This window comes from Rutilus rutilus (assembly GCF_951802725.1).
Source record: "Rutilus rutilus genome assembly, chromosome: 22".
NCBI classification, from domain to species: Eukaryota; Metazoa; Chordata; class Actinopteri; order Cypriniformes; family Leuciscidae; genus Rutilus; species Rutilus rutilus.
In genome coordinates, this window is record NC_140227.1 from 13,511,479 (window position 1) to 13,532,728 (window position 21,250).

General features: G+C 37.9%; 1 protein-coding gene and 1 long non-coding RNA gene across 3 annotated transcripts; both read right to left on the reverse strand.

The window, feature by feature from the left end:
* Positions 1-353: 353 nt before the first annotated feature.
* LOC311281918 lies at positions 354-1,489 on the reverse strand. The gene is made up of 3 exons (XR_014625862.1): positions 1,431-1,489; positions 1,018-1,309; positions 354-599 (listed from the first exon to the last, which is right to left on the reverse strand). It is a non-coding gene; the product is annotated as an uncharacterized lncRNA (long non-coding RNA).
* Positions 1,490-5,062: 3,573 nt separating this feature from the next.
* On the reverse strand, positions 5,063-21,159 carry rbbp7 (RB binding protein 7, chromatin remodeling factor). 2 transcript variants are annotated; one of them, XM_084395779.1, is made up of 12 exons: positions 20,984-21,159; positions 20,389-20,533; positions 20,167-20,312; positions 19,171-19,344; positions 16,871-16,986; positions 9,767-9,927; positions 8,901-9,027; positions 7,875-7,952; positions 7,706-7,782; positions 7,483-7,540; positions 5,637-5,747; positions 5,063-5,535 (listed from the first exon to the last, which is right to left on the reverse strand). In XM_084395779.1, exons 1-12 carry the CDS (start codon positions 20,997-20,999, stop codon positions 5,467-5,469), a joined length of 1,278 nt encoding a protein of 425 aa, XP_084251905.1. In that variant the 5' UTR covers positions 21,000-21,159; the 3' UTR covers positions 5,063-5,466. The 2 variants fall into 2 exon arrangements, with proteins under 2 accessions (XP_084251905.1, XP_084251904.1); XM_084395778.1 differs by having other exon boundaries at positions 19,171-19,347; positions 20,984-21,135.
* Positions 21,160-21,250: the final 91 nt, after the last annotated feature.

The window sequence follows — 21,250 nt, forward strand, 5'->3', positions numbered from 1 at the left end:
TTAAAATGAATGGGGAAAAAGAAATGTGAACAAAGGTGTAAAGGAATAAAATACAAAACGTGGAGATAAGGAGCTAGGACACGCTGGAGAGACTATGTCTCCCGGCTGGCCTGGGAACGCCTCGGTGTCCCCCCGGAAGAGCTGGAGGAAGTGTCTAGGGAGAGGGAAGTCTGGGCATCTCTGCTTAGACTGCTGCCCCCGCGACCCGGCCCCGGATAAGCGGAAGAAGATGGATGGATGGAGATAAGCAACATGCACATCAAAAAGGAACAAATATACAAAGTATACAATATAAAACGAGATCAATAAATAAGAAATATAGAAATTAAGTGTATATAAAATATATGTAAATATTCATTTTTTCAAACTGCCATGATGCACTGGTGGTGTGACATGTAGCGTGGGTCAGCCTCTAGTCTGGTTTGTAGTACCTGGCAGAGAGCAGATAACTCTGTGGTTCTGTTTGGTGGAGACCTCACCATCCACACTGGCCTTCCATCAACAATAGCATCTTCATCAGACATCAGTTCTATTGCTGCAGTCTTCCACAGTTCCCTTTCTGTGTTGGTTTGTACAACACTGGACCTGGTCTCCAGCAACTGCAAAACATGACAGTAATTTAACCACTAAAACACCTGCAAAAAGCAAACAGTTACATTCTGAAGAAAAAAAAAAAAAAGAAAAAAAACCTGCTTAACCAGTTTCTTAAAGGTATAGTGGAGGATTTTTCCGAATTTTAGAAAAGAACCGCCCTCTCCACTTTCACATGCGCAACACTCTACCTGCTCCCGAGAGAGAACGCCTATTAAACGTGTACGAGAGAGCATGCACGGGCCCTGTTCTCCTCGTGCATGCTCTGTTTACAATTTGCTGTCGGCATCGCTCATACATGCTTACTTGCAAGCACATACATGGCCTTACGTAAACATATCACCAGAATGATTGACAATTAGGAGGAACAATAGTCTTGATGATCCACCCGGAAAAAGAAAATCCTCCACTAAACCTTTAACTTACCCGTCTCTTTCTTTGACGGTTCTTTGCAATGTTCTTCATAGTGTTTCTTTTCTGGGCCTTTTCAGGCTGAGCCAAAGAATACTTCCTCCGCAAAGTTTCAAAATACATCTTGCAACCCGTTAAATAAATCATAAATAAATGTAATGCCAATAAAAGTAAAACAGAGGACATTAAAATGATTACAACATCTTTAAGATTCCCTTTTACACATTCAGGGTCAACGTCTGTAAAAGTTGTCCTTAATTCTTCGAAGAGGTAAGTGGTCACAGTCAGGTTATGTGATGAATTTATTCTGGGGGAAAAAGTTGCAGGCATCATTAATGAAATTCAGTTTTGGTATTTATGTATTTAATATTTTGGTATTATAGTAGTAGATTAAACTAACATTTACAGTATACAATACGCAGTCTTACCCGGTTTGTGGATCGTATTTGTGTGGGTTTTTCTCTGAATTATGGAGGCGCCTTACAGATTCCTGTAAAGTTTGAAATTAAAAAGCATTTAAATGGATTCACAATCTGCAAGAACCACAAAACTGAATTTTCAGTTTGAATAAGTTGGCCATCACAGTAAACATAAGAGACAAAACATACCAGTTCATAAATCTTTAAGATGTCACGCAGCGCCTCTGATATCTTTCCGGTTCGTGCTGCCTTCTGCCTATACAAGGCCACCAGTGCAGGTGTATGTTGGTCAAGCACAGCAGAGAACTGGTTCCGTATGTTGACGTTTGTGATGCGTTGTGTTACAAGCCTGGCTCAAAGCAAGCAACAGAGTAGGGAAAGACCACATGCGGAATAGCAATAGATATTAGATTTATTAAATAAATAGAATTTTAACAGAATAAATTGTATACAGTCAGTAATGAAGTTGGCTTTAAAAAAATAAAAGTGTAAGCAATCAGTGTAGTGAAGTGCAGTGAATAAGCAAAACAAAAATCCTAAACGGTGCGGGAGAGATGGAACAGCGGCAGATCTCCTCCCGGTCTCATCTGAAGCGTCTTTAAAGGCCTAGACCAGGAACTGATTAGCACAACTCCAAACACCTGCGCCCAGCTCACCTGTAGGAGACAGACGCAGCACACAAACAGGAGGAGGAGCCAGGCAAAGCCGTGACAGTTGAACTCAGCACAAAGCTACAAAACCAAAAAGAAACAAAAATAATTATATAAAAAGACTAATACTCGATTGCAACAGAAAACACATTTGTGATGCAACATGTTCAGTTAAAATACATTGTTGAGCAACATGGTCACATGCAAAGTGATAGTTCTTACACACAGTGAATAGTGGCATTTGCTGTTCCATTTGAATGTGATACATATTAAAAAATTGGCATAGAAATATGTGTGAAGAGTGGCAGAAAAGAGAAGTGAGTCTGTTTTACCTGTGATTCAATCCGAAGAGCCGCCCATTTCCCCAAGAAGTCCTTCACCTGCACAGATAAAACAATCAATATGAAACCAGTCAAATTATGCAATCAACCCAGGGGCGTAATTTGTGGGGGGGACATAACCCCCCCCAATATTTAAATATATGCATTACAACCCCCCCAATATTTATACCATGATCACATGAAAAGGAGGCATACCCAAACTTCATCTAGTGACATCTAGTGTTTCTATATCTATATCCGCCCGCGTGCGGGTATAGAAACACTAGCACTAGATGTCGCCTTCGCTATTGCAGTTCATTAGCCAAGGCGACATCAGTGTATATATCTATACCCGCCCGCGCCGTCAGATCAGTTGGACGCGGCTTTGTTCAAGAGGCAAAAACTATATAAATACGGTTCGTTTTCTCACACAAACCGCTCGTTTCGTGTCTTAGGCCATCAAAGTGTACTTACGATGGGGAATTGTTTCATTTGGACGATGGGGAATTGTTTTAATTTGGACTTGTGCATGCTCTTTGAGACAGTGACCATAGACCTGCATTATATGACTGACAGACAAGAACGGTTTGACCTAAAAATATCAAAATTGAAACTACTGCGGAAACAAAGACACCTACTTCTTGGATGCCCTTCAGTAAGCTAAAACATACCAAAATTTAATTTCAAAGTGAACTATCCCTTTAAGGACTAACGTTAACATTATTGCCCTGCCACGACATTAACAGTACACAGGATATTCTGTCACTAGCAGGCGGACTGACGGCAATCGCGCCCGCGGCACCGCGCTTGCAACTTAAAAAAAGCCTCGTCTAACAGTCAAATATCACGTGCAATATGATATTCTTACAATAGGCTTGTTTGAGATGAGCAAAATCTGCGCAGAATCGATCACCGGTGATCAGCGCGAGATGCATGCCGGTTAGAAATGTGTCCGAGTGCGGTCCGCCTTGCTCTGATGTCATGCTGACGTTTGGCAAAAATTTCTCGCGAGCGCAAGGCGCACGTGTCGGATTCTGCAGTCGAGCGCAGTTGCTCTCCACCGACTGCGCTGATCAAAAGCACGATGGGAAACGACTTGCTGACGACACAGCTTAATGCTCATTGGTTTAGCCGCCTAGCCCCATAGACTCCCATTCAGTCTGCAATCGCCCGCGATCACCTCCAGTGGAATTCTAATGGAACTGCAACCAAGATCGATACAATGGGGCTAATAGGAAGTGCCAAGGCTCTCCGTAGACGGGCTCTGGTTGGTCTGAGATACATTGCGGAAGAAGGATCTCGTGGGAGCGGCATTCGAACTGGAACTGAGAATTAGTGTGTATATATATATATATATATATATATATATATATATATATATATATATATATATAAAGAGGAATCTGAATTATATTGAGACTGCTATTGAAGCAGTAAATTTGACCTGTTGTGATTTTATTTTCTCTACTGTTATTTTTCTACTTTCAAATTCTATTGTATTTCATTCAATTTTGGTTTTATATTTTTTTTAAAATATTTTTTTTCTTGGAGAACGAGAGTAAAAAGGGTATTCTTACAGGGTTATCATTTGGAAGGATTGTATTCGAATTTAAAACGTTTACATTAAATAAGCCAATTAGAAACAAACTGAATAAATAGATAAACAAATAAATTATATACATATATTAATAGAATAAGGGTCAATTAAATGTATTAGCTTGAAACTAAATAGGTCATAAAAAAGAGAGAAACAATAATAATTATAAACTAAATAGGAAATATAAAATAGGGTTATTATAAGGTTACATTTATTTGTTCCACGGCAAATCCTTGCTGTTCTCCTGGTCATTATAAATAAAAATATATATTATTTTGTGATGTGATGTTTTAAATTTCACTGCTTTAGCATTTAAATTCCTTAAATACATCGTACAACATTTTCTAACGCAACAAGTGTTTGTCACAAATTCTTTCTCCCCTTGCTGTTGACACAGTCTCTTGAGCGAGTCTGGTCGGGATTTCTCTCTGGCGCTGCGAAGATCGCGAGTCGTCACTTCATCTGTCTAGCCGACAGACACTGACATAAAAAATAACTGTTTTATTAGTAAACAATTAAAAGGTCTCCTGCTATATTTTACATATTTGCATGTTCCTTACAAAACAGACAGTGGTTTTTTTTTTTTTTTTTTTTGAGCAGCTGCGGACAAATTCTTTCGACACACACACATAACACTCTGCGCTTATGTTTTAAAAAGATAATTTAACATATAAATAACAATTTTGAAATAGCTCAAATTCCATGGGTCTGTATCCGTATACATCCGAAATGATACCAAATCGGATGTATCATGTTGTGGACGTATACTTCCGTGCTACAGCCATTTGTTGCCATGGCAAGTAATCCCATCAAAGTTTTTTTCAAGAGAACATTTTCACACCTTTGTGCACCTTTTGGCCTCCCCCCCCCCCCCCCCTCCTCCCATTACCCAGACCACTACTGGAGGACAGGACACATTGAAAACCCAGGAAAGTGATTTGATTGGTTGTAGGCCAGCTATGCAGATATTGCTCAGTACACTAAACCCCCCTTCCCCCAATTTTAATACATTCAAATATAATTTTAAAAACACACACAAAGAACAATGAGAAAGTCTGACATTTTGAAACAAAAAACAGTTGATCTGTAGTTTATTTTCATAAGTGAATTAAGTACAGAAAATTATCAACAATTTAGGAATACAAAATCATTCTAAAAGTTATTACAAAAGATTTTTTGCAAATTGACACCAAGGTTTATGCACAAAAACAAATTTAGAATTGTGATGAGCCACACCAGGCCGTAACTTCTCAGAAGTGATTGAACAAGTGGTGCAGTCTTTCTCCAAACCATCTGAGGACAAACTTCTCTACTGGGTGTGGGCTGAACCTTTTAGTCTACAGAAGGACCCTGTGATGGATAAAGTATCTTCTATGTATGGAGTAGAAAGTAAGAGGATGGATTTTACTGAATAATGCTGAAAAGCAAAAGCTGGAGTAAGAAGCCATGAAAGGGTTGTAGATTTTTAATGAGATCAGTTATGACGCCTGTCCCTCCAGCTCCGACGCGGGGGTGTCTGGCTCTTCATCATTGTAGATGTTCTCAGCCTAAACGAGACAAGTTTATGATATCAGTGCAAAGTCCTAAAAAAAAAACCATCCTCAAAATAAATGGAAATCTTAAGAATCTACAGTTTTGCTGTACTTACCATCTGCCATACTTGCATAATGTTGTCCTCTGACACAGAACAGATTACCCAGGGTTCATTTGGGTTCCAGGAGAAATCTGAGATCTTAGCTGTGTGCCCACCATGAATGAACTACCAAAACAAACAAAAGTGGATTATTAGACTGTCAAAACTGGCATGCAAAATTGTACATGCATTGAAATTCTATCAATATTTTCAAGCTTCAAAAATGATACACATCATAACAGTAATCCACATGAATCAAGCGGTTTAATCCAAGGCTTCTAAAGAGACAAGATTTTGAATCTAATTTTGATTCTATATTTCATACTTAATCAATTACCATTACAATTATCTCACTTAAATGCTTGCTCACTCAATGTATTTGTGTTTTTACAATGGGGTAATGTTGTTGCGCAATAGCTTACAAGGAAGCTTGGTTTCAAACTTTAAATTTCATTTACATAAAAATACAAACAGTCAATAATAAAATAAGAAAAAAATAAACAAAATCACAAACAATAGCACAAATAAATACAACAGAATAAATATACAAATGGAAGAAATAGTGCTTTATGTTTTTCAGGTACTGTAAGTCTAATAGTAGTATTCAGGTAAGAAATACTACAGAAATTGAAGTAATCAAATGTAAAATAACACTGGATATTCTTCATTGTAAAAAATAAATACAGATTAATCCTTACAATTAAAGTTAAAAGTTATTCAGCGAGTGATTTTCTCTTTTCTTTTGTTCATTGATTAACAGGAATATTAGGCTGCTGTCACATTAAGACTGAATGCACGGATCCAATACACTGATACACATCCATTTTCTTCGGTTTACCTTCAATCAAGACACAACCGACTGTGTTTATGTAAATACTCGCCAAGATGAGCATTTTGACAATTTTCTCAAGCTGTTTAAGAGGCAGCTTTATGTGTGTGCGCTTTGACTGTGACTGTGAAATCTGTGAGTAGTAGTAAAATTATGCGCTATACCCACAATCCCACATTGAAATTCATGCCCTATAACACCAACACTATCAGAGTGCATTGAGACGAGTGAGTAAGAGGAGGCGTGTGTGTGTGTGTGTCAACTCGCTGTCGGAGAGAACAGAGAGCAATAAAGCGCAGATGGTATCGATGTATTGATACGGCAGAAATGTAATATTGGACCCTATTTAACTTGAGTTAAATTTACCATTTCTGACAACACTACTCAAGATATTAATACTTTTATTCAGAAAGGATGTATTAAATTGATCAAAATTGACAGTAAATACATTTCTTTTAAATAAATGCTTTCTTTTGAACTTTCTATTCATCAGAATGATTCTCTTCATTTAGAATTTCTATTCAGTCAGAATCCTGAAAAAAATGCATCAAGTAGCACAACTTTTTTCAATATTGATAAAAATATATCTTGACCATCAAATCAGCATATTAGAATGATTTTTGAAGGATCATGTAATGTAACTCTGCAGACCGGAGTAATGATGATAATTTCAGCTTTGCTATTCAGGAATGAATTGCATTTTATATTAAATAGAAATCTGTTATTTTAAATTGTAATATTCCACAGTATTACTGTCAAAAACTGTATTTTTGATCAAATAAATGCAGCTTTGATGAGCATAAGAGACATTTAAACCCCCCAAAATTTTTAAATATATAATCCTATATTAATTATCAATTAATATATATTAATTAAATATGTTATTTACACTTGTATTCAACTTTATACTAAAATAGAGTGTGATCAATAGTGTGTGTTTTTTGCTGTGGTATTGAAATAGTTATCAATAATCATATCATTATAGCTCCATCTGTCACAATAAATATTTTCAGCAAATCTATCTCGACTCACCAGCAGCTCAGGTGGCCCGTCCTCGGCGTCCTCCGCAGACTGCTCTTCTCCAATTTTACTAAAGGACATAAATGTAACAAAGCAATCAATATAAGATAAAAGCATTTGTGGATCCAAATACAGTTAGCACAAATGAACGGTTCAAATTAAACCAGGAATGAGCATCAAGAAAGAAAAAAAGTATATTTTCAGGATCAATTATAAAAGAGTAGTAATGCCATACCTCAGGTCCCAAACATTGAGGCGTCTGTCTGTGCCACTGGAGGCCAGGATGGTCTCGTTATGAGGAGACCACTGGACCTGTCAAGAGAATCAGCATTATTATTATTATTATCACTACACTATTGCTTACGGATTGCATGTTGTTATATTGTAACAGAATCTTGAGTTACCTGGAAGATTTCATCCTTATGTGACTCAAAAGAGTGAAGCTTCAACTTCAGGTTGCGCAGATCCCACAATGCAACAGTCTACAGCCATAAACAAACAGTGAGCATGTCATTTTTTTTCTAAATCATGCACAATATTAAATAGACTATACTTTAAAAGCTTATGCATTAGGCTGTATGCATACATCAAAACTGATTAAACAGATAGTTAAACAGATAGTTCACACAAAAATGAAAATTCTGTTATTAATTACTCACCCTCATGTTGTTCCAAACCCGTAAGACTTCCGTTCATCTTCAAAGCACAAAATATATTTTTGATGAAATCTGAAAGATTTGTCTGCACAACTACCACTTTGATGTTTCAAAAAGTTTATAAAAAAGATTGTAAACCAATCCATATGAATTGAGCGGTTTAGTCCAATTTTTTTGAAGAGACTCCATCGCTTTATATGATAAACAGATTTAATTTAGGCTTTAATTCATATATAAACATTGATCAGCAAACACAAACAGAAGCTCAACCGAACTTGACATGCGAGAATGAACCTCATTGTTTCTCGCATGTCAAACGAACATGCTTGAGCTTCCGTTTACCACAACTGATGTGTGAGTTGATGAATGTTAATATGTGAATAAAAGCCTAAATTCAATCAGTTTATCATATAAAGCGATCAAATCTCTTCAGAACATTTGGACTAAACCATTCAATTCATCTGGATTCGTTTTACGATCTCTTTATTAACTTTTTAAAGGGTCAAAGTGGTAGTTCTGTAGACTGTCAATAGAGGGACAGAAATCTCTAAGATTTCATTAAAAATATCTTAATTTGTGCTTTGAAGATGAACGAAAGTCTTATGGGTTTGGAACGACATGAGGGCGAGAAATTTATGACCGAATTTCTATTTTTGGGTGAACTAACTCTTTAAGGGGATTGTGTCCCCTCCGCATGAATACGGATCTCTAAAGCAAATTCTTCCTACAGATGAGTGTGCATGTGTGATTATGTAGATCGCAACATGTACAGACCTTGTCTGCTGAGCCACTGGCCAGAATAAACTCGCTGTATGGGTTGAAGGACAGGCAGTTGACTTCGGCCGTGTGGGCGTCCACAGAGTGACTGGGCTTTGATGTGTTATTGGATCGTGTGTCCCAGCTGTAGAAGACAGACATTTCATAGTGTAATACAACTAAAGGGTTAGTTCACCCCAAAAATAAAAATTCTGTCAGTAATTACTCACCCTCATGTTGTTCCAACCCCGTAAGGCTTTCGTTCATCTTCGGAACACAAATTAAGATATATTGATTAAATCTGAGAGCTGTCTCACTACTCCATTGGCTTCTATGTTATTGAAACTTGCCAGCCCAGAAAGTTAGTAAAGACAATGTAACAGCACAGCGCAACGTCAGAATGTAGGCTCACTATTGGCCAGCATCACACACATGACCAGCTTCAGCCAATAGTGAGCCTACATTCTGACGTTGCGCTGTGCTGTTACACTACATGAACTCACGTCAGATGCCCACACAGAAGAAAATAAATAGTTGAATAAAGTCGGTATTTTGGGGTTTTTTTGCACACAAAAAGTATTTTTGTCGCTTGATAAACTTATGGTTGAACCACTGTAGTCACTTGGACTATTTTAAAAGTTGTCTTTACTAACTTTCTGGGCCGGCAAGTTTCAATAACATAGAAGCCAATGGAGAAGTGAGACAGCTCTCAGATTTAATAAAAAATATCCGAAGATGAACAAAGTCTTACGGGGTTGGAACAACATGAGGGTGAGTAATTACTGACAGAATTTTCTTTTTTGGGTGAACTAACCCTTTAAATGTCCTACAGTTTCACTGATTCCTGCACAGCAGAGGGAGAACAGTACGTTTTGCTTACTCACATCATGAGTTTCTGGTCATCAGCCACAGAGCCAAACAGCGATTCATGTAGAAGGTGCCAGGACACATCCTCCACCACAGCTGTGTGCCCTGTGAAGATGGTCTTGGCATCTACTATCTTCCCCTCCTTTGGAACGGCACTGATATCCCACAGACAGATTGTCTAGAGTTGAAGAACAACAGATGATCCTACATCATACAAGTTTTAAGTAGGGATGAGTTAATCCAATACTTAAAATCGGTCCGATACGGGCCCTTTTTGTCGGATTGGGTATCGGTCAGTCATGGAACGGATATTCCGATACTGAGAGTTATGGTTGTTACTCACAAGCTGTATAAAAGACAAAAAACTACTATAAAAGCACCATAAGCTTTTCGTGCATTATATTTTGAAGCTTCTGAAACCATTTGAAAGCTTTATTTGAGGAACAGAAATATTACAATGTTAAATATTACAATAAAACACTACACTGCAGCAGTCACGCCATTCTGCATTCAGCATTTAAACTGCGAGCCGCATTCGGTTTCGACAGTCAGCAAAACTCAGTCTCTCCAAGATGTTTTAGTGTTCCCATTATTATGCACCATCTGTACGTAAAGGTCTATGCTTTTGTTTAAAAGGACTGTATTTTCACTCGCTGCCAGGCATGTTAGATTAAGGCACTGGAGTATCAGACTGAATGAAACGTGTCATTCACACGCATATAGTAACTGGTATTTAAAACTCTATGAAAAGGCTCAGTAAACTGTTGGGTGGATGCAATAGACCAGGTGTTGCGCACACACAATATCTTTTCTATTTGAGTTAAACAGACTTTTAATGCTGGAGGGAATCTCGCCCGTGAAAGTGATGTTGCGGGATGCGCATCAACACACTTTTGTGCTGCTCTGCATTAAAGCTTTTCATGATAGCTGTGCACAATAAAAGATAATAGTTAGCCTATTTATTTGTTTTATCATATGTGATGCGATCTGGGAAAACCCACCGCGTGGTGAAATTTTACCTATTACAGGTTTTGATATCATATGGAAGCTGGCCCTTTCCAAATCTGTTTTTATTTTTATCATAGCTTGTTGGTAGCAAAAGTTATGTTTATCTGAAGTCGGTCGATCGCTACGATTTTCTGGAACGGAATTTTGAGAAAAACAGGTTTAATTAACTGTCACCGTCGGGACGTCGCGCGATTGTTATAAAACTGCGTGGCGTTATAGTTTAAACAGGATTGGCGCGAAATGCGCACTATACACATTCACTGTACATGTTATGTGGTTTATTTTAAAGGTAAACTATCTTTGTAGTGTTAAGAGACGGACAGGTGTATGGGACATACGGCGATTGTTTTTTTTTTCACCTCTGCCGGGCGTTAGAGAAAATGGTTGCATAGAATGCATTAGAGAAAGAGAGTCAGCTTGACACTATAAATCGCTGTTTTTCTGCACTAAACAAGGGAATTTTGCCAAGATATTTTCAGAGATAAGAGAAAAGATGTTATAGAATAATAATTTAATGGAAAAAAAATTTGACAAAAAAAACTGACATTCAAACTATTTTCGAATTTACTGATACCGGCCCAGCGCGACATCCGACGGGTTTTCCCAGATCGCATCACATATCTATCATGTTTGTTGTCCTATTAAAAATCTGCACCGTACATTGTGAAGAAATGCTGTTTATAGTGTGTATAGCCTATATTTATGTAATTGCAAGTTTTTTTTAATTAAAGGTGACCCATTATGCAAAATTCACTTTAACACGGTGTTTGAACATAAATGTGTCGTCAGTGTGTGTACACAACCACCCTATAATGGTAAAAATCCACCCACTCCTCTTTTTTTAATCCCCATAAATCATAAGCAGTGTCTCAGGACAAGCGGATTGTAGCTTTTGTGACGTCACAAATGTTTAGGCCCCGCCCACAACTGCTGACAGACTCTGCCCTATAAAGCTACGTTCACACTACACGCGACACGATACCATTCATTTTCATTGGGGAGCGGGCGACTTCCGGCGACATGCGCGGTTGCGACCGTTGGCGACTGGATGGGGCGTGTCTGGCGACGCGACAAAGTTGAGAAATATTTAACTTTATGCAAATGAAGAGCGACTTTCGCGAGCGACAACCAATAGGAGTGAAGTCAGTGGAGCACACGTGATCCGTCACTCTTCAGTGCAGCGTCTGACCGAGGCAAGATGAATGAGAAGTTTATTTTAGCAGTCAGAAACTGTCCAATAATTTATGGTATGTCTCCGTGTACATACAGTGGTACTCGCCGTGCTGACTCCGAGCCTGAATGGTTTCATGAACTCAGAAAGACCAGTATTTGCCCATTTTCTGCAGTTAAATAGCCGCGATAGCACAGGGCACTCGCTGTTTCTCATTCATCTTTAATATTATGCATTTTATGTACTGATTCCATTTATATTTAGTCTTTTCCTTCCAAAATGTTAGCTTGTAGCGGCAAGAAAACAGATTTGTTGTCTACAACACGGAGTAACATCCGTAAATGTCACTCACAAACATTACTAGGCAACCAGTAGTGAGAACGCCCACTAACGACCTCACCGCCAGCCACTGGCGACATGCAGCGATAGTCGCTTGTATTGTGAACGGGGCTTTAGCATAGCCCCGCCCTGAGTGAGCTGTACACAGTCCAACATGTTCATCTCCTCACCAGAGCAGCATTTAAGAAATGTATTATTATTAAAGATAATAAGAAAATCACTCACTGCTCTAGACTGAATTAACAGTTTTTCTTTTGCTAGAAAAGAAACGGTTTAATACTCACAGGATGGTCAGTCTGACATCCAGCTTTCTGTGCGCATGCTTCAGATGTGTGCGCTCAGAAAACCATATATCAGAAGTTTAGATTGATATGGCTTTAAAGCGCATGCAGACAATTAACTTTCATGATGATGAAGAACTGCAATGTCACGCAAGCGTGACCGCGATAGAGATGATAATCAAAACTAAACAGATGTTTTAGTGTTTGGCAGAGTATCAGAGGCACAAGCTGTAGTGGCTCCGCCCTCTTCTGGAAAGCAGAAGCTCATTTGCATTTAAAGACACAGGCATGAAAACAACATGTTTTTCCTTCCACTCAAAAATGCATTTACAACATGAAATAATAAATGATCTGTTGGGTATTTTGAGCTGAAACTTCACAGACACATTCTGGGGACACCAGAGACTTATATTACATCTTGTAAAAAGGGGCATAATAAGTCCCCTTTAACCCTCTGGGGACCAAAAACGCGCCCGCGCGTTTTGCTCGTTTTTTTTTTTAGCAATGAAAAATAAACACAAAATGCTCTGTTCATTTTGATCTTTCATTTTCGTGTAATACATCAATCGATCCTGTTCAGTTTCTATTTTTTTTCTGTATACTCACAATAAAAATAAAGTGTTTTGCTTTTTGACAAATAAAGAAAAACTAACATGATGCTATTTCTGCCTTCTCTCTGTCAGTAAACTCCCATTTGAAACGCGTTCGAAAATGATCTATAACTCCGCGAAAATTCAGTCAAACAGGCAAACAGACCCACGGGCATAAAGCTTGAGATCGCAGCTTTTAAATGAAGTAATTTATATAAAAAACAAATATTATCAGCTTCTGTAATCTGTATAAAAAGAGAGCGACTCCAGTCGAGCTCATTACGAGATGATTCACAGTAATTTGACCACGCCCCGGAGAGCGCGTGCTATTCAAACGCAAATTCTGAGAACCATTTCAGTCTGTGAATCGCCCCCACATCAGCTGTAAACAAAGAGGCATAATATAGCCTACCTTATGGAGAAAATTTTCCGTGCTGATATGAGGAGCAGATCCCGCTGAGGAGTGAGGTAGGCTAAGTTATCCTTTCTCAAGTGTTAATGTGGAATAACGTTATGGAATAACGTTAGTGTAGGCCTATGTAAACAAAAAGATGAATCGCGTTTCTATAATATGAATCGCGTTTCTGTGAGATGAATGAAGGGTACATATTTGTAAAGACTGTTTAGCCTAAATATGAATCGCGTTTCTGTGAGATGAATGAAGGGTACATATTTGTAAAGACTGTTTAGCCTAAATATGAATCGCGTTTCTGTGAGATGAATGAAGGGTACATATTTGTAAAGACTGTTTAGCCTAAATATGAATCGCGCGTCTGTGTGTGAAAGAATAAACTGCTTTGCTAGAGCCTACTGAGATGAGTAAAAATCGACTGAAATATGTTGAAATAAAATGTATTTGTATAAGCAACGTATTAAACTGCAAATTAACATTTATAGGCTATGCCCTAATATTTCATAAAAACAACGTTACAGTCAGGCGAAGTATGAAAGACAACATTTTGTTGACTAGATTTGGGTACAGTTTTTACTGTAGAATATACTGTCACATCAAATAAGCTTTTCTGCTCATATATATAAAATACTATTTTGTCAAAAATAAAGTCATAGACTAAGATGTTCCAATGTTGGCTATATTCAAACTAATGAATACATATGATAAAATGTAGGCCTATAATCTTTTTTTTTTTTTTACAAAGAAAGAGTACTTTTTTGCAGAAATATTGCTGAAATTGTAATTATTGTTGTAATTGTAACCTTTTTAATAAAATAGCAAAACATATTTACAAGATAGATGTAAGCAAAATCTTAAATGGTCAATATAAGTCTTCTTCAAAATATATATTTTGTCCTTGCATTGTGGCTCAGTCAGTGTCACACCTGAATGAATGGCTAATTATGCAGAGTCATTATGCAGAGTGGGTGGGACTAAGGTGTAAACTACTCCTCCCCCTCGCATATTGGCTTTCCAAGCAAAACCTGTTTTACACCATTTAAATCAATGTTTTTTTTTTTTGAGAACGATAAAGCAAGACTATTTTCACATAATTTTGAAGCTAGAACTCGAAGAGAAAACATCCATTAGTCAAAAGTCTTGTGGGCACATATTTTGTATGAGTTTTGTGGTCTTATTTCAGCAACTTTCATTTTTATTTTTTTAAATAACCACGCATAAACATTATTCTCTTAAAAATACAAACATCTACATACATGTTGCTCGCATATTATGGTAGGCCTGTTTGTGCTATATAGAGTGAATTTACACCTTTGCCATTAACATGTTTATAAATAACTGAAAAAAGCACAAATGTCAGAGCATGTCAGAACATCTCAAGGGCCCCAAAAACAGCTTGGTCCCCAGAGGGTTAAGATTTTACCAGATGTAGATGTAAAAGGTCTACACTATTGTTGGATTTAAGAGGTTTACTGGAATTACTGTTCATTTTGATGCTGTATCCAGTAGCCTAGATAAAAATATTAGGGGTGGAACAGTACATGTATTCGTATTGAACCGAATCGGTACGGGCGTCACGGTTTGGTGCATGAATTTACACGGAGAATACACGGTATAAAAATAAATAAAACTCGCATGCAAATTAATTAATGTAATGCGGAACTACTGTTAGATACGCGGGTTCTTTAGGGACACCTAATCTGTAGCCCCGCCTTAAGCTAGGTTTGTTTATACTTTCGCCTGCCTCCGCAGCGCGCGCCTCCCCAAATGGACGAGGCATTTATACTTCGCGTTCGCCGGTGTACTATTCTTTGAAACGACAGGGTGCGACTCAGTATAACTGTCCATCAGGAATCAGCGGTGAGAAGTAAGGTACACTCGTGAATGTTTATTTTAGTAGCCTACAACAACACTTTAGTACACCAAAACCACACTACAAAAGAATCGAGTAAGGAAACCAGATTATTCCTTGTGACATAAAAAAAAAAAAAAAAAAAATGGATATGAGAACGTAACCTACAACTAAATTAACGTTATCTTACATAATTTCTAAACATTTAGTTTTGTAAACCTTTTTATAAAACATGGCCATTTATTATGCTTATGTCTGCTATTGTAGGCTCATTTTGTTAATGTAAGCAACTTAATTTAGACGCAAGAACTGGGTGCCGGTGCTGTGAGATGTACATGCTCGGCCAGATTCGGCTCTAAGTCGTGCGTCTTCAGATGCGGAGCCGTGCGCGCTAAAAAACCGTGCACTGCACACCGCCACGCGAAATGTGGCCTTGCGCACCCAACGCGCAAGACCGCCCACACCGCAATGATGACATTTTTGCCGCGCGCACCCTCGCGCTCGTGCGTCCGCACATAAATAAGATATGCTTTATTTTCAGTTTTATAGCTGATTGTCTTATTTTGTTTACATCTTACTTTACACACTTCAGGGCAGGCTGTTGCAGCTAGCTCAGGGGAGAGACTGTATGACACTATGGTACAGCCTGAGACATGCACAATAAAAAAAATTGCCTTCTGCATTTTTGTTTTGCTTTTCCCTCCATTGTACCGAACTCGTACCGAACCGTGATGTCTGAACCGAACCGTGACTTCTGTGTACCGTTCCACCCCTAAAAAATATATACCTTTTTTTGTCATAGGCCTATTAGGCCTATGTATTTTTTTTTCTGTTATCTCTTTTTTATAATGATATAATTTTTCCGACTTTTTATCTGTCAGACAGCCCTCTTGCTGTGTGTGAGGAAGTTAAATATTTAGGTCATGTTATATCTAATGACTGGACGGATGACAAAGACATATACAATGGTAGCATACAATGATGCAATGAGATTGCTGCTCCGTGTCCCTAGGTGGCATAGTGCCAGTCATTTGTTTGTGTCTAATAGAGTGCCAACCTGTGAGGCACTCTTAAGGCAACTGATGTTTGGTTTTATGTGTCGACTGGACAATTCAGTGAACCATATAATTGAAGCCCTAGTCAGTCCTCTGAAAAGCTGTTATAGATACACTTTGAGGCTTAGACGACACTGGTGTAATAGCCTGTATATTCTATAGGCTATTATGGAATTTATTATGTATTTTTGTATCTCCTTTTTTATGCTGTATGTTGTGCTATATGGACCTGTGTCTGCAATAAAGCTTTATATAATGAAGACCTGTACAGTTAGAAAGTAAGTGAGGTATAGATTTTATCTGCCGATACCTCTACCAATCCAATACCAAGCTTGCAGTACCGTTATTGGTATTGGACATGGAAAAAGTGGTATCTAAATATGTGAGGTCAGTTTGAATTTGAGATCACTCACATGGTCGTCTGATGCACTAAGTAAGTTTCCACTCAGGTTGGGGTTCCAGGACAAACCGTATCCCTCCTTCTGATGTCCCCGCAGTCTCAGGTCTGGACTACACTCTCCACTGGGGTCTGCAAATGGACAACTCAGACATATTAATCAAAGCAAGCGACTTCACACATGATTTAATATAGGGCTGCAACAACTAATCGATAATAATAGACTAATCGAATTATTGATTAATCGCGTTGCTGTCCGACAGTCACGTCACTTTACAGCAGTGAATAACAATTCTATTAACAAAAACGCACCTTAAAAATAATGGAGGCCAGGGTGTTAGCTGATGCGGAACCAAAGTTGTCCTAAACATGAGCTTAGAAGCTTTCTATTAAGCTTCAAACAAACTCAGTATTTAACACGATGTGTCCTGTTTAAGAGCTCAGCATAAAGCGTGAGGTGTCGTAGTTGATCGGTTCCAGTTCGGAACGCATGTGATTCGATTAATTGCTAAGTTTAACCATCATGGATTGAAAGTTTATCATTTGCATATGTTTTTAAGTCCTGTCAGTTCAAACATCAAGCGCAAGAAGACTGTAACTCGCACACTGTTTTCTGCGCACGCACACAGAGCCACGCAGACAGCACCTGAACACCGAATTCAGGTCTCTTTCTCTTCTTTTGATCTTGAACGTACACGCAAAATTAAGTCAAAATGCCCGTCTCGGTGTGTATCCTCGTAAACACAGTCAGTTATGTGTTGTAAACAATTGAGAAAGAAAACAGATGTGAATCATTATATCGGATCCATGCATTAATCTTAAAGTGACAGCAGCCCAATATACCACAGCAGTTTGTGTCACCAATGTAAATCAAACAACAAAAGAGAAAGCTTAAGAGAAATAATTCTGATACATGTTGTATATAGATTTTGTTAGATTAAACATGCAGTTTGTTGGACTTGTTTTACATGTAGCATTTTAAACATACAAGTACTTGTATTTTCATGAGAGTAGTAACTGTAAATGGACTAATGTAATGACGTTTATTAATTGTGGTTTCGTTTTTTCATACTGTGCGCAAGTTTTACCAATTAATTTTAAGTTTTAAACCCTTTTTTTTTTTTGCAAATAATGTATATCATAGTCCACATAGTTTCATTGCCTTCAATTTGCATGTTTTCAAGGACAACATTGGGAAGAATAAATTACTTTTAAATAAAATACAGAAAATAAAATTTGGCTCTTTTTATCTGATTTATCGAAGATGCAATCAACCAATTAATTGATAATTAAGACTCATAATTAAAATTTTGTTCATTTGGAACAAATAAGTGACAGTGTATCTTTAAATTAGGGATGCAACTAATAATGATTTTTAATTATCGATTAATTGGTTGATTGCATCTTCGATAAATAAATGCATGGGTGAGTGACGTATGTACGCTATTTCCCATGAAAACCATCCCATCAGTTCTTCTTCCAAAACTCATTTTTGTCTTACCCTGATTAACTATAGTAAGCCTATTATTATAAGTGTTCATATTTTAAACCTGGTGGGATGGTTTTCATGGGAAATAGCGTACATACGTCACTCACCCATGCATGTCTCGTCAAATCCGTAAATAGAGAAAAGTTGCTCTGGCTACTTTGACGCGTTGTGTGATATATGGTGTGAGAGTGGCATAGGTTAGTTGTCACAACGGGTGAGACATTTTTACATGGAGCATCTAAATCTCGAACCTCCAGGAAATCACCCGTTTAAAAAAGAAATGCAGAACAGAGGAGAGTCTACTGGCAAAAAGAGAACTCGTAATAAAACAAGAATCAGCATTGCCTTGGCTTTAGTTTTCAGAGATAGTGAGAACTGAGGGATTTGAAATGTTGTAAAAGCGTTTTTATTACTCAACAGGTGAGTATGGTATTTTATTGAAAAGAAAAATTGCTATGTGTAGCTGTCTAACAGAGTTCATTGTAAAGAATTATCTATTGTGAAGGGTCAATTCATTATGGGTTGTTGTAGCGCTGTGCTGAATTTATTTTCAAGGAACTGTGTCTGGGTTATAATTATTAATGGGTAAAGCTGCAGTAACGTCTTCAGCTGGTCAGCTTGAGATCCTTTCCATCTAAACTGGTTATTTCTCTTAAGTCTAGAAGTGTATAATCATCTGCACAGTCACGCAAAGCTGAAGAACAACTAAAACAATGTTCTTCCGCAAAATGCATGCAGTTTTTTTTTAACCACTAAAGGGCCAAACGTTACAGAGTGTACCTTTAGAATATATCAGGGCTTCTTTGTATCAACTGAAAGCCACTGACCTGGTTTAGATGGGTGTTTGGTGTAGTCAAACACCAGCACGTCAGAGGTGGGGGTCTTGGTGGCGATGATGCAGGGGTTTTGTGGCATGTATCTGGCTCTGTTCACTTCTCCTTCATGGTTGATCTTAATCTCAATCTCAATCTTTCCACTCACTGACCCAAAACCTCCAAACTCTGGGGGGAAAAATTATATACAATCATTATTGTCCAACGTCTGATCTCTGTCCTAGTTTTATCAACTTTATTTGTGAAAAGTATCAGTTTGAAGCATTCAACTAAATAAAAAATTAACTTTCAAATTCATTGGCCCAGTTTACACTTGGTATTAAAGGGTTAGTTCACCCAAACCTGAAAACTGTCTCATCATTTACAAGACTTTCATTCCTCTTTGAAACACAAAAGATATTTCTAATTAAACCTGAAATCTGTATGATTCGAGCGGTTTAATCCAAGTTTTCTGAAGAGGCACGATTGGTTTATATGATGAACAGATTTAATTTAGTCTTCACATATAAACAGTGATCAACGGGAATTCAACCGTGTCTGCTTTTCATTTGGATTACTTTTACAGTGGCTTCATATACTTTTTGAAGCTTGACATTTTGGTTAAATTTTACTTTCAATAGAGAGAGTCTTAAATATTAAAAAATATCATAATTTGTGTTTTCAAAAATGAAAAGTCTTATGTGTTTGGAACAGCATGAGGGCGAGTAAATGAAGACAGAATTTAAAACTATCCCTTTAACATCCATATAAACACTAAATACATGTATAAAAAAGATCCATCACATTCTTAAGTTGTCAAAAATGCATGTGGCCGCATCATATTTGTGGAAAGATTCAGTCTTATTGATCAACTGAATCTGGATTTCCCCCCAACGTCCTGACCATACCTGCTGAAGAAACACATACGCAAAACTGATTTTAGTATAATGACTTCAACACAAAAAAATACTAAATTAGCATTCATTCATTCATAGTCAAATCAGCTCTAACCTCCTTTCTCGCTGTCGTAGTGGGACGCGTCAAACTGAGCATCGTCATTAGGGATCTGGACACTGGCGATGACTAAGTGGTTCTGCTCATCCGAAGTGTGTGTGCCCAACACCAGCCGATGAACCGCATAGTCCTTTCCCTCAGGCCTGCAAAATGATAGACAATGATTTGATGCTAGTCATCTGTTGTTTCAGAAGGTGGACAGGCTAGTTATAAGATTACCTGTTCACATCAGGAAGCCACTGCACCGTTAAACTCGGCCACTCGAGTGCATGTGTCATGACGAGATCGTACAGGAATGGTGTGTTTTTCTTCCAGATCTTGTATTCCTCATTTATTACTCTCTCCTCCACTGCATCATCATACACTGAGAAGAGAGAACAGAAGGATAGATTCAGGCCAAATGCATTCAAATGAACATTTCTCAATAAATGCATTGTGGGAGTGCAGTGGGCAGCAAAAGGTTGCTGTATTCTAATAAATTAGCAGAAACTGAAGTTTAACATGGTAAAGTTCCTCAACCTATAGTTAAACTGCAGCTTATGAATGATGGAGGGAACTTGGAGAACAACCGCATTTCGATCTGATTTGAGAAACCATTATCTGTATTATTCAAGTTAATAGAATCATTTATCAATGCCAGAGGCTTTAACCAAAGTCAACCGTGGGTACTTGGTAAAAACGTGCTTAGGTTGTGACACTCATTCATTCTTATGTTAGAATGTGGGTCACATCCATTAGCACTTTAGGCTAAAGCTAGCAAACTCTGCCAAAGAAAAAAAATATATGCACGTTAATCACAACGAAAAAAGTTTACCTTCTTTGTCTGCCATTTTGGCGTGCTTTTCTGCGGGTTAGCCACTGGATGAATTGTGGGGTTTAAAGCCAAAAAGCTGAAAAAAACAGGTTTTGAGGGTTTTGCGCTCGCGACTCCGTCACTTACAACACCAGCTCGCACATCCCAAAAGCGCAAAATCTATCTGGTGCTGTCCGATTCACTAGCGAGTCGTTCTTCTGAACCGACTCTTATTCATGATTTGGTCAAACCGATTCACAAAGTGCTACTATATTTTGCGTTTAATAT